Source organism: Chaetodon trifascialis, chromosome 14 (genome assembly GCF_039877785.1).
Source record: "Chaetodon trifascialis isolate fChaTrf1 chromosome 14, fChaTrf1.hap1, whole genome shotgun sequence".
NCBI classification, from domain to species: Eukaryota; Metazoa; Chordata; class Actinopteri; order Chaetodontiformes; family Chaetodontidae; genus Chaetodon; species Chaetodon trifascialis.
Genome location: NC_092069.1, coordinates 5,888,358 through 5,901,997, shown reverse-complemented (window position 1 = coordinate 5,901,997; position 13,640 = coordinate 5,888,358). Strand labels below are relative to the sequence as shown.

Below are 13,640 nucleotides of genomic sequence, written 5' to 3'. Positions count from 1 at the left end.
CATAAATGTTATCGTGAAGCGAGACCTCTGGTGCTCACTCAGTCAATCCTCTTTCTCTCTCCTCGACAGACTATCCTGTAGCTCTCTTATGAAGTATCTGTATTCACGGAGAACCCTATTATATTTGTATCCATTTATTTATTGATTTCTTTCTTCCTGGCTCAAATTGCTGTGAGGTGGAATGAGCTTGACACATGAAACTTGGCCCCATAACTTCTCAAGAAGTATGAGTCTATTTGGCCAGATGGTGATGCTGTAGTCAAGGCCCAAAATTTCTTTTTCAGAAAGTTCAGGCCCCTCACACCCTAAATCCAGGTATATTTTTGGTTCAAGCTCCACAGGTTGTGTTAGTGTTGGTTTATTATTATTGTTATTATCTGTCTGCCGAAAACGGCTCAATTTGCTGAAATTGTAGTACAAATAGAACTTGTTGGATTACGATCAACACAAAAATGGGTACACATCATTGCAGGACTGAGATTCCATGATACTTAAGCAAGATTAGTCAAAAAACATAGCGCCATGAAATGGCCATGACTCATTTATGATTTGTCCAATCACTAGAAATTTGGGTACATGCCTTCAGGCCATGACTGGGAATAGGCCTACGAAAGCATTTTTAACCGACCTATAGGGGACTTCACAAATACTAAAAACGTGTACCTCATTATTTAATGGACAATGGCTTTAATTTTGGCCCATTGAGCTGCTTCCTTCTGTTGAGCACTGGTACACTTGGCCACAGCACTTACTCCTCAGCTTTGTAGCGCTTACTCCTTAGCTTTGTAAGGATGGTGTACTGTCATGGTTTTTAACAAATTCAAACAACAGTAATTAGAATGAATAATGGAATTATTTTATTATTTTTATTATTATTATTATACAAATGTCTGTGTATGATTTGACTGTACTTAGTGGAGGGAGAAAGTATAGGTGGGGGACACAATGGTGTGTCTGTGTGTGCAATTGGGTTTATGCATGCAGACATATCAGTGTTTCTATAATTGATCCCCAGGCAAAAAAAAAAAAAAATACAATAGATTCCACAAGTTTCTGAATGTGTATGGAAGAATTCAGACAAAAATCTTCGTGAATCCTTTGACATTACAGATCAAAGGTCACAGGTTTTGCTCCAGTATCTTACAAGGACTCTGTTACTACTACTCTACCATTACACTGATGTCTCTCACTGTGTTTGCAGGCTGGTACAATCGTCTTTACATCAACTTCACATTGCGACGCCACATCTTCTTCTTCCTGCTGCAGACATACTTTCCAGCCACTCTGATGGTTATGCTGTCATGGGTGTCGTTCTGGATCGACCGTCGGGCTGTGCCGGCCAGAGTTTCCCTGGGTAAAAATAAAAAACTCTTGTCAAATGTCCTTTGAAGAGATTGTGCACGCCTGAGGGAAATCTGTCTGTGTGAAATGATGAAAGCTGGCTGTGACATGGCTCCACCAATTGGGAACACACACATGCATGTGTGAATACACAAACCTCCCACGCTCTACAACTCTCACTTTTCTTTTGAATTATTTTCTGTATTGGGGCTGTTGCTGTACTTGTCAGACAGGCGTCTTTTCCCTCTCGCTAAGATCCTTTTATGGCTCATCCATCCCTCTTATTAAATTCAGCTGTTAGGATGGGATGTTTTTACAAGTCCCTTACACGACTTTTATATCTATCTCCCTCCAGAAGAATTTGTGGTGTGTGCATTGCAAAATCCTAATATCAATCCACTGCTTTCATTCAATGCATTGATATATGATAAAGTGACTGGGCCACTGAGCGTCATGTATAAATAACACAACAAGAGGTAGGGGATTACAGAAATCTCATTACCTGAGCAAAATTTCTCCTGCAGGAGGAGAGTTTTTTTCCTCATATATACACAAGTGGATCCATTTGTTTTCATACATGCACATATACATTGCAAAGGCTACAGAACTACATCAGTGCATGAAAGGACAGATCATTCCACCTAGAGAGCCATCCTTAAAACTGAACTGACACAAAGTAACCCCCGTCAGCTCAACAAGTCTGCTGAACATTGACACATTTGTGCTGTAAGGGTGGATTCTCACCGCAGAGTCATCTCCCGGCAGCATCGGCACTCTTCATTTATGTATTATTCATAATTAATTTATAATTAAAAACAAGTAATAAATAACTATGACTATGCAGTTGCTAGGTTGCGGAATGTTGCTATCCTCCTCTGGCAGGACACTTACATTGTGTTTTCAGCCCTTTGATTCCTCAGGTAGACTACTCCAATGAAACTCTGACCTGGAAAGGAGCTTCCAGGCATCAGTTTGATAATTTATTAATATTTACAGCTGCTGACTTGATCAGATGTTCTTGAATGTCTCAATAATGGCTCAGTAACTAGAACTTCAGACTCCTTGGATATTAGAAAGTGAGAAACTATGGTCTTTTATTAGCGACTTCATGTGCATTTATAACTTGTGAACTGTGTGACTTTATTAAAAAAGTCAGACCCAGTAACCTTCAATAACGAGGAGGTGAAACTACGGCAAAAGAGATTTTTCACAACCTCACATCTTATTAAAGTTATTCTTGTTAATATATCTTCTAAGTGATGTGTGAAACATTAGTGAATGTTTTATTGACTGTTAATGAAGGCATTACTGTAGTTCAAACTTTTCAACTCTCTATGAAGGGTGATATCCCTTTCCTTCAAGTTCCCATATAGTGTCAGTCTATAGAAACACAGCCAGTCAATGCTCTTGTTCATGGTTCATCTTTCAAGAACATCTCATGTCCTTATGTTGCTCATATACTGCCACTGATGGGTGTGAGTGACAGAATTATCTAAAAAGTGAAAGGGATTTCGTAGCCAGAAAAGACTGGAGCACGCTGACTGATTTGCAGCCTTTAAAGGATACATGTGGTGAAACTCTTTATTGCTACTATCAAAACAATCCATGCACAGACCCAGAACAACAATCAATTTATCCTCTTAACAAGTATGCATGTCCTTCTGCACCAAATACTCACTAGAGGACTGAATGTGGATTAATCCACTGTTTAAAAATGCCCCACCAATGAACTATTTCCTCCTGCCTGAGTAAAGTTCGTTAAAAACAAACATTTCCCTACATAATTACAGTCTTTCTTAGAAGCAATCGTGTGTGTCTGTGTGTCTATGTGATGGGTGTAGGGTATTGAAAAACCTGTTTTATTAACTGCTGTTTTTCTACCACCATTGACTGCTAGCTCCTCACTCCTCAAGAGATCAACAGCTGCTTCAGTTTGGAGTCTTGTTTCCACTAGGGACAACATAGGTGTAGTAGTCACATTAGAGTTGGTGGATTCTTTTGTTGGCATTTTCACTTAGAAATCAACATTTGACATTACTGGTGTTTCAGAACCTGCATAATTCCATTCCCCTCATCCATACATTCTGGACACACAGCCTAGCCGGCACTCCCTGTTCCCCACCCACATACACCTAGACACACCTGCATTTTCCTGAGTGCACTCTCTTAGTTTCCACTATAGTATTTTATGATCTTGGGAACCATTTTTGAGGGCTCACTCTGTCATCTAAACCGCTCTTACAACCCTAGGTACCACAGTATAATGCAATCCCAGACAACCACACCACAAAAGTAAGTTTCAAAAGTTTTATTGTTGAATCAACATCTTTCTTACATATTGTCAAGAAATATGAACGACTGTATGCATGCATTTAATGATTTGCTAGTGAAAAGATGTCTGAGGGGTGGCACGGTGGAGCAGCAGGTAGTGCGCGTGCCTCACAGCAAGAAGGTCGCCGGTTCGATCCCCGGGCGGGGCCTTTCTGCGTGAAGCTTGCGTGTTCTTCCCGTGCATGTGTGGGTTCTCTCCAGGTACTCCGGCTTCCTCCCACAAACATGCTCATTAGGTTAATTGGACTCTAAAATTGCCCCTAGGTGTGAGTGTGAGTGTGAATGGTTGTTTGTCTTGTGTGTTGCCCTGCAATCGACTGGTGACCAGTCCAGGGTGTACCCCGCCTCTCGCCCGTTGACAGCTGGGATAGGCTCCAGCCCCCCGGCAGCCCCAAAAGGGAAAGTCGGTATAGAAAATGGATGGATGGAAAATGTCTGAGCTAAAACTGGGCTCTAGTGTTTGAGTGTGAGAGTTAATTCTTGACAGTAATTTGACAAAGAAATTGTCACACAACATCCTCCTACTGTGATGACGTGAGCCAGTACAGAATGGTAGTACAATTTCACTACAAGGTCTATTTAGTAGTTGAAGTGTGCTTTCAATCATGCCACATGACATTCCTCGGTTGATGCAGTTGTCCAATTGTTGTGGAATTGCAGGTGATCTTTAAAGAAAGCTCTTCAAGTGCTTGAAAAGATGAAAATTTGAACATATACAGTTCCATGACAACATGACAACTCCACCTGGTGATGAAAGTCAATACGATCATTGAGGTGTCAGATGTTAGCATGAGGCCATACTATCTACTTATTACTACCTTGTCGCATGTTATCGCAATAGCAGTGTATATTCCCCCCTCTGTAAATGCTGAAGCAGCCTGTGATGTTATCCACTTAGTTACAAACAGGTTGCAGACACAACACGCCCTTCATTTTATTTTTGGTGACTTTAATCATGCTTTTCTGTCCCCCACTCTGCCCAAATTCACTCATATGTTAAATGCTACACCAGGGACATTAAAATACTGGATTTATTTTATCCCTCCTCTGGGAAGCTCTGACCACAGGGTGCACCTCCTGCCTGGGTACAAAAATGGCAGCCAGCTGTGTTGAAAAGATGGTCTAATGAGGCTGATGAGGCTTTGAAGGACTATTTTGTTACAACTGCGTGAAAAGTACTTTGTGATGCTAATGGTGAGGACAGTCTCATACACTGTATAACAGACTATGTCAACTTCTCTGCAAACAAACCCTGGGTCACTTCTGACATAAACACTGTCCTCAACGACAGGAAGAGGATCTTAAGAATGTGCAGAGCAAGCTGAAAAGAAAGAATCAGGGAGGGAAACAACATCTACAGGAGAAAGATGGAGGATCGGTTGGAGCAGAATAACATCTGAGTCTGGAGGGGAAAAGATTAAGACAAGATAGGCTGGATGCCATCAGCTCAAGGCTTCCCAAGTCCTTTGCAGACCAGTTGTGTGGGATAGTTGAGCACATTTTCAACCTGAGCCTGAAGCTGGGGGAGTGCAACAGCTGTGGAAAATATCCTGTCATGGTACCAGTGCCAAAGACTCCGCACCCCAATGACTTCAACATCTACAGTGGTACCGGTAGGTGACCAGCAGCACTTTGCCTATCAACCTGGCATTGGGGTGGATGATGCTGTCATCTACATCCTACATAGATCCCTCCGTCACCGAGAAAAGGCTGGGAGCACTGTGAAAACCATGTTTTTTGATTTCTCCAGTGCCTTCAATACCATACAGCCCACGCTTCAGAGGGACAAGTTGGAGGGCATTAGGGTGGACCACCACCTCACAGCATGGATCATGGAACACCTCACCAACTGACCACAGCATGTGAGGATACAGGAATGCAGAATTCAGGCTCAAATGTGCTAACTGCCAGCTGCAAAAGTTCTCTGACGACTCTGCAGTCATTGGCCTCATCACAAATATGGACAACAGCGAGTACAGGGAGTTGACCCAGGCATTTGTGGATTGCTGCTAGCAGAACTGCTCCCCCTCCACCTGGTGGACGTGGTGGGAGAAAGGAGATTGCTAAGATATCTTCCTTGGTGGAGAACATGTCTCACCCCATGCAGGACACTCAGCACAGGGCAGCTCCTTCAGTGACAGGCTGCTTCACCTGCTATTGTCAAACTTCACGATCAATACTGCTCCCAATAGACCAGTCAAACTGAAATTGACAGTTGTGAGAATCAGTGAATACGGAATATGGAATAATGTGAACTCAACCATTGTCTGTTTTAGTTATATTGTTTACTTACTCATCATTTCCTGCTTTTTTCTAATACATCTTATTATGCACAATCCCCCATTTGTAATTTCCCCACTGTGGGATTAAGAAAGGATTATTTTCTCGATATTATTCTGAAATGGGCCACATGGTACACTTTTTGTACTTCAAGTATATTTTGACGCTAATACCTGTACTTTTACTTAAGTACATTTTTTGAAGGATGGCTTTTACTTGTAACAGAGAATGTCTACATTGTGGTGTTACTACCTTTACTCAAGTGAAAGCTCTGGCTACTTCTTGTACCACTGATGCCTTTGCACCTGCAAATCTTTGAAACCATGCCGACTGGGAGCTACACATGGTAGTATTTATTGCAGGGCTATTGGACCACATTGCATCATATTGTATAAGCAGTCATGTTATTGCTTTCACTGCCTATCCTTTAGCACCCAACACTCGGCCGGTTTCATGTCCCTGGGAAGCCCATTATACTGTCTCTACCCTGTGAAAGTGAAAATAGACAAACTCAGAATCAAACACATTTTCAATCTGCATTTTGCTGTACTTGAACTGGAATGTTGCCTATCTGTCATGTCCAGGCATCACCACAGTGCTGACTATGTCCACCATCATTACTGGAGTGAATGCATCTATGCCCCGGGTGTCCTACATCAAGGCAGTGGACATTTACCTTTGGGTCAGCTTCGTCTTTGTCTTCTTATCTGTGTTGGAGTACGCAGCCGTCAACTACCTGTCCACTGTCCAGGACCGCCGGGAGCGCAAGATGAGAGAGCGGGCACGATCTCAGGTTTGTTTCTATTGTAAGCTGCTTGGTACAGTGAGAAAGAAATCAGCAAAAAAGACATCCCAATCGCTGTCTCTCTCAAGCTCATGAGCCAGACCAGCCCCTAGCTCTTCACGAGCTCTCTGACTTTTAACAATTTCACTTACAAGCGCATCTGTCAGACTGTCAAGATACAAAAAAAAAAAAATCAAAAACACAAGAGCAGTAGTGGAAAGAGAGAAACAAAAGAGCAAGAACAATGAGTGTTTGTGTTCAACAGTTAACAGCGTCGTATGGGAAAGTTGGGAATGTTCAACATCTCAAGCCTGAAATATGTTGAACATTTGAAACAGCTTGTTGGACTAGAATAACTGGATCTGGTTTTGGATGAATAAAAAAAAACTCACAACAGACACCGCTTAAGTCTCTGAATATAAACAAATAGAATAGCAAAGCCAAAAAAAGAAAAAAGATAGCACAAACACCAGGGCACACACATTTTGAACAATGTGTTTCCACGAAACTTTTCCAATACCTTTACATACATACAATCTGTGATGATGTGAAAAGTAATTCTAATGTGTTAAAACACAATTAACACCACAAAGTACATTGTTGTATAAACAAGCCAATAATTCAATTCAACATTATCTTTTTGTCATTTTTCATGCATATGCCTTAACATGATATTTATTAGTAATGGAAAAAAAAAATCATACTAATGTTGTGATATTGATCTCAATCCTGTCACTCATCTAAAGCTCACAAAACCCAGAGTTATGACAAAAAATATAGTCAGAACAGAAAACATCTGGTTTACATGCAGCAAGTGAAACCTGCTATGGTATATCTGCCCTCAGTGCTTTTAGCCCTTTTTAATATTTTCCCTGGTTTTTCAAACAAAAGTTAAATATGAATAGAATTCTCTTTATATCAAGACTTAGATATATCATTCTTGCGGTGTAGACTGTGCCCCTTTTATTTAATTCAAGAAACTAAGATAACAGATACTATATTTGAAGGTTGCATTCGTATTTCATACGTTCAAAATTTCTCTGATGCTTTTCTCTCAACAGATAATTAGATATTGATGCGACATCCATGCACATTTTCTAGTCATCTTGACTGAAATAACACTTTCAATATTTAACTTTAAAGATGCACCAATGAAGCAGAATAACAAAGACTTTAACAGCATTGACAAGATCCTCTGCATCATGTTCCCTGCTGATTGCAGCCTGTTCCACTGGGCCACTGGCCTGAACAGAGACTCCTAACAGACAGGTCATTCAGGACTGTTGGTATTTATTGTTTACATGAATGGGGAATTCCCTTCTCTCTTTTCTTACTGATTACAGATTTGTAATGATGCAGATAAACATCATAACAGGGTTAGAATAAACTTGAGAGCTTATATTACAGGAATAAGCCAGGCGCCTTCACTGTGTTACAGTAAAATAAGATACGTTTGGTTTCAGCTGCCCAGACTGAGAGAAAATAAAACAAATTTATCTTGGTCACAAATCCATGGAAACAAATTGCATTTCATTCGCTCAAGTTGTGAGAAGGTCAAGTGCTTATTGACGTCATATTATATTCTTTTTGTGACCAATGTGCCAGAATTTTTCTTTTCTTTTTTTTTTTTTAGCATTTCTCTCTGTTATAAGTGTTTATGCAGCAAAAACGAAAAGACCTAGAAAAATCAAAAATTGTGAGGTTGGATGCATATTAAACCCACTACTCAGGCAGGTATAATGACACTCACTGACCTTAAGGTGAGGCTCAACCTCAAGGCTGGAATGATCAAGTTAAAATTTTTTGCAATTATCTCAAGAACAGCTTGACCTAGAGTCAAAATAATTACATCATTCTAATCTTTCAAGTCATCTGCATGTGGTCGTCTGATGGAATTTTTCACAATCCGCCTGGACCCTGATTATTGCAGCTGTATCTGCTTCTGCTAAACAGAATTGCTAATCACAAACTCTGCAACTCAAAGGATTTCCCATCTGTTTGACAAAGGGAAGACAGACGTTCAACATTGAAGAGAAAACACCAAGTCTGCAGACAATTCATTCAGTTGGTATAACTTTAACTTCTTTCCCAGTTCCCTTCAGAATTGTGCAGTTGATATGACACATCTTTGTCATCTGTATCATCAGAAAGTTTTCAAGCGTCACCGAATCAAAATAACCCGAGAGGAACCACTGATCATCTCATCAGGTCAATCCCTAATCAGGAGAGCCAGATTTACTCTAGCCAGTTAGTACTATGTAATTAGACAATACATCTATCTTTACCACTGCTGTGCAGTAATCACTTGTAGGCCCTTTCATAAAATAGGCCATATTTCATTAAGATGTAGTGGTTTGGCAACACCACTTTATTGTAAAATATATCCCCTGCAGAGGTTGAGCTCAAGTTTGGAGATGTCAGTATTCATTTAATTTCACATCATTTAAATGACACCCATAGAAAAGAGAGGTGAATAAAATTGAAAGTGTGTATGTACAAGCAAGAGAAAGAGAAGGAGCTTGCATATCACTGCTCACAACCCATGGTCTCACTAATACCATGACCTTTGATGAGAAGTTATAAGTAGAAATTGCTTCATTTTAAGGGGTCACAAGCTAAAAAAGGAGCAAAACTGAGACTAAATATATCATTCAGTTTGCAAGCATCCCATACGGTTCCCTATTTCATAAGATTGCAAATTTGCAGACCTTGAATTAGGAAGGATTCAGAGATAGAGACTAATATAGAGTTTTCATGTCTCCACAGTAGGCATGGCATCCACAGCATTCAGCAGGGAGTGCAGTCAATGTAAAGGAGAAACTGTACAAATATGCATAGCCACCAATGCAGTTTGGGGAATTTTACAAGTGGACTCAAGTGCCCAGTAAACTGATTCAGTGTATCAGGGTAATACATGTGTATATACTGTCTACTTAATAATGATAACGAGAGAAACATGCAGATTATTGTTCTTTTCACCTCATTTTGGGGTCACACTAGGATTGAAAATAGCAAACTTACTTTGTATATACCAGCCTCATTTAAAACTTTCTTCAAATATAAGGTTCAGTGTTAATTTTTTATGAGTCCAGGCTGTTCACTATTACACATGATAGGAGGTCTGGCACTACTAGCGAATCAATGCCCACTGCTCTTTCTACACTTGCTGATTCACTCTTTGATGTCTGTACTTTAGGGCATGAAAAGACTTACATTTACTGCACATTAAACACTCTGAAATGGTTTGTCTGTCTTTATCATTAATTTTACTCCCTCAACTAACTCTAAAAAGTCATGGTAAGACGCTAGGAACTGAGCAGCAAAATTAACTTTAAATACATATACAGCATTTTGTGTTGAATGAACACACATACCAATGCTAATAAAACTGAAGTGAAGGAGAGCTTGTAAACCATTTTAAAAGATAAGCCTGGTGATGTTCTATATTATTCTTAGAGTCTACAAATTCCAATTCCAAAATTATCTAAATTTCAGCCTTTTGACTTGTGAATTACTGGATAATGTTACCTCTAAATATTATTCAGAAAGAAAAGGTAAAAATATTACTCTGGCTGACCTGGTCACAACTCATAGACATATAAACAGCGATGATGTCTCAGGCTAAAGCTGATGAAAGTGCATTACAGGAAAGGTCAGAGGAATCAACTGTAACACTGGGATCCATCCTCTGTGGACAAGAATATCCGTAGCAGTTTCATGGTCATTCAGTTACAGTGTTTGAGATATCATGGACAAAAGTGTTAGTCAAGAGGAAATGGTGACCTTATGAAAGCCATGTCACCACACTTCAATCATATTATCCTCTACGGTCAGCTGTACTGTAGCTGAGAATTCTCGCCCTGAACCAAAGTGTTGGAGTGACCAAAAAGGTATTTACATGAAATACCAAGGTCAACCATCTACGAAGGACAGTAATGGGTTCAAGTACAGGCCTAAAAATCTCCTTAAACTTTGGTGTGTTCCTTAAAAATCCCAAATGTAATAATGATTATATTGTATGCTGCTTTCCTGCCAGTCCCTGCCCTGCACCTGTGGCATCTCCCAGACACGAACCATGACCATGTTGGACGGTACCTACAGCGAGGCTGACACCAACAGCCTGGCCGGCTACACTGAGGAACCTATGGTGCCAGAGGAGGAACAGGAAGATCTGCACGAGGTTCCAGAGAAACCTGAACACATGGTGGTCCATTTGTCAGTGAGCAGCGAGTCCACCACCACCAAGAAGAAGAAGAGCCTGCGTGCTCTCAACATCATCCAAAACACGCATGCAATTGACAAATACTCCCGGATGATTTTCCCTGGTTCATATATCTTTTTCAACCTTATCTACTGGTCTGTCTACTGCTGAAGGAAGCTCCTGAGTCAGGACTGAGGCCAGGGGGAGAATTACACACAGACAGTATGAATGCTGCATCAAAATGGGACATTTCTGGGCTAATTCTAAGAGGGTTGTTGTACTGTATGTCTGGTGACGACTGACCATGAGGTTTAAGGCCTTGGGCAGTAACAGAGCCTGAAAAGATGAATTGTCTTGAAACATTCTACAAAAGGTCAGCATTGAGACTTCGGGACTGATCAGAGTACTCCTTTTTTCCTCATGCAGCAATTTGAATGTTCATTAAGTCTCTAAACTACAACAAAGAAAATAATCACTTGAATGGTGTTTTTAAATTCCTGATGCGAATTCTCTCAGTCTTTTTTTAGCTTCATCAACTGTCAGCTTCTGTTAAAAAGCTTTGTCCTCAGTACTGCTGTTGCTGAGGTGAACAGCAGTTTGGTGAGAGAAGGAATCATTTCTTGTATTTAACTCAGCATTGGTGGATGGAGATAAGGTATGCTTTGCTTGTGTTCATGCTATTAGCTACTCTGTTGATGGGGCTATGTACAGTATTTATGGGCCTGTTCATTTGTGATTCAAAAGTTTTTAAGCCAGTTATCTATTAGTCATCACTTACAAACAGCGATGACTTAATTTCTAATGTGTTGAGATATTTAGTCAAACTTTGACCATATTTTTAAGCCTGTTATCTCAAAAAAATATATAAATTATAGCTTTATTTTGACGAATCAACAATACTAAGCGTGTGCAGCCGTGTTACCAACTATTTGAGGTTATATTTAGTAGTGCATTGAGCTAAAGGCCAATGCCAGCATGCTAACATGTTTACCTGCTATGCTTAGCAGGTAATGTTTACCATGTTCATACCAAGCATGCATACCAAGCATGCAAGCATTTGCTGATGTTTGGTCATAAACTAACCTGGAATCGCCAGACCACTTGCAAATTAGTCTGAAACCTCTCAGTAGATTTTTGATTTCCAAGGGGTGTTATTAACAGGCATAGACCAAACTAATTCTGGGCATAACTGGACAGACTGACAACCAATCAGAACAATGAAACTTGTGATGTAGTACATAAATAAGTTAACGCGACAGTGGAATATGCACAACTCAGAGTATAGATTAAATGCAAGCTTTTCTGAATTGTAGTTTAGGGAAACTAGCAAACTACTACTAATGTTGAGCAGCATGAATTGCGGCCTGTCTTTCCATCCATGGTAACCACGGCCAATACTCACCAGTTAACACACTCACTTGTTAAACTCAAAACATCAGCAGTACATTGCTTTCATTGTCTTATGGAAGTCAGAATTTAAGCTTTAAATTAAGCCTTGTGGATCTTATATGAGTACTACTATGTTCAAAACCCAATAGTTCACAGAGTGCAGTATCAAACCACAAAGTCAAGGCATCAAACACAGCCCATATTAGATAAAAGGTTGTGATTGACCAAGATGGAGGGAAATCTGTCTGAATGTACAGTAAGGGATTCCAGATGCATCTCCCAGACCAAATTAAACTTGAGCTCACAGATTCATCCGGATTCCAGGCAAGTCACAAACCACAGTCCTGGAACCTGATGACAGCATCAGATGAAAACTTGCCAAAGTGATTACAATTCATTCTGTGGAGAACATGAATGTCTACAGTATAGCAAAGGTGACAGCTATCCATCTGATAGTATTATTAATATTTAATTGAACCAAAAATTTCACCCTGCTGGTGGCGCTAAATGAGAAATCAGGGGATCAACATTACGGTTCATCCTCTAGAGACCTTGAATGTTTGAGCTAAATTTGATGGCAATCAGTTCCCCAGTTGTTGGGATTATTCATTCAAAACCAAAAGTATCAACTACATGATGGTGCTAGAGACATCTCAAGCCAAGGATCACTAAAGTCAGTACAAGTCGTCCTTTGAGGAAAATATTTGTGAAGATATGTCAGTCTGTACCAAAGCAGCTATCCCTGAACCACCCTAGAGCCTCACTACTAACAGTTTTCTAGTGATGACTTTTATGCATCTTTATCTGAGGATAATAGGCTTCCATACTTCATGGTTTGTCAGAGTGGATTTCATCACTGAGTGACTTAACTCAGCCTTGACATATGAGTCAGGTCTCCCTCCAAATGTGGCACAAATCTTAAAGATTTTTTTGGCTTTATTTGATAGTACAACTGGCAAGAGACAGGAAAGGGGGAAGAGAGTGAGGATGATATGCTGGAATCGAACCAAGGCCACTGCAGTTAAGGACACACCATTAGGACGCATGCTCTACCAGGTGAGCTAACAGAGGAAATTTGATATGGAAGTAAAAATCTTGAGAAAACAGGCTTAAAGATATATTAGCAGCCATGGCTAATCTTGACTTCAGCAGTACTTGCAATGTCATTTTCACTGATTTGGTACCAGTTTTGATATTGTCAAACTGTTCTGATGTGTTAAGACTACAATGACTTTTCAAGAAACTGTCCTGGCTGGTTGCTAGGTGTTGTAACAGAAGCTAATAAAACGACTTCAGAACTTACCAGCAACCCCA

General features: G+C 40.2%; 1 protein-coding gene across 2 annotated transcripts in view; it reads left to right on the top strand.

The window, feature by feature from the left end:
- The window catches only part of gabrr2a (gamma-aminobutyric acid type A receptor subunit rho2a), a 48,286-nt gene extending 34,646 nt beyond the window's left edge, over positions 1-13,640 (top strand). For both annotated transcript variants that reach the window (XM_070979820.1, XM_070979821.1), the window contains exons 7-9: positions 1,202-1,354; positions 6,537-6,745; positions 10,773-13,640. In XM_070979820.1, coding sequence (XP_070835921.1) covers positions 1,202-1,354; positions 6,537-6,745; positions 10,773-11,108 — 698 coding nt within the window. In that variant the 3' untranslated portion in view covers positions 11,109-13,640. The remainder of the gene's footprint in view (positions 1-1,201; positions 1,355-6,536; positions 6,746-10,772) is intronic.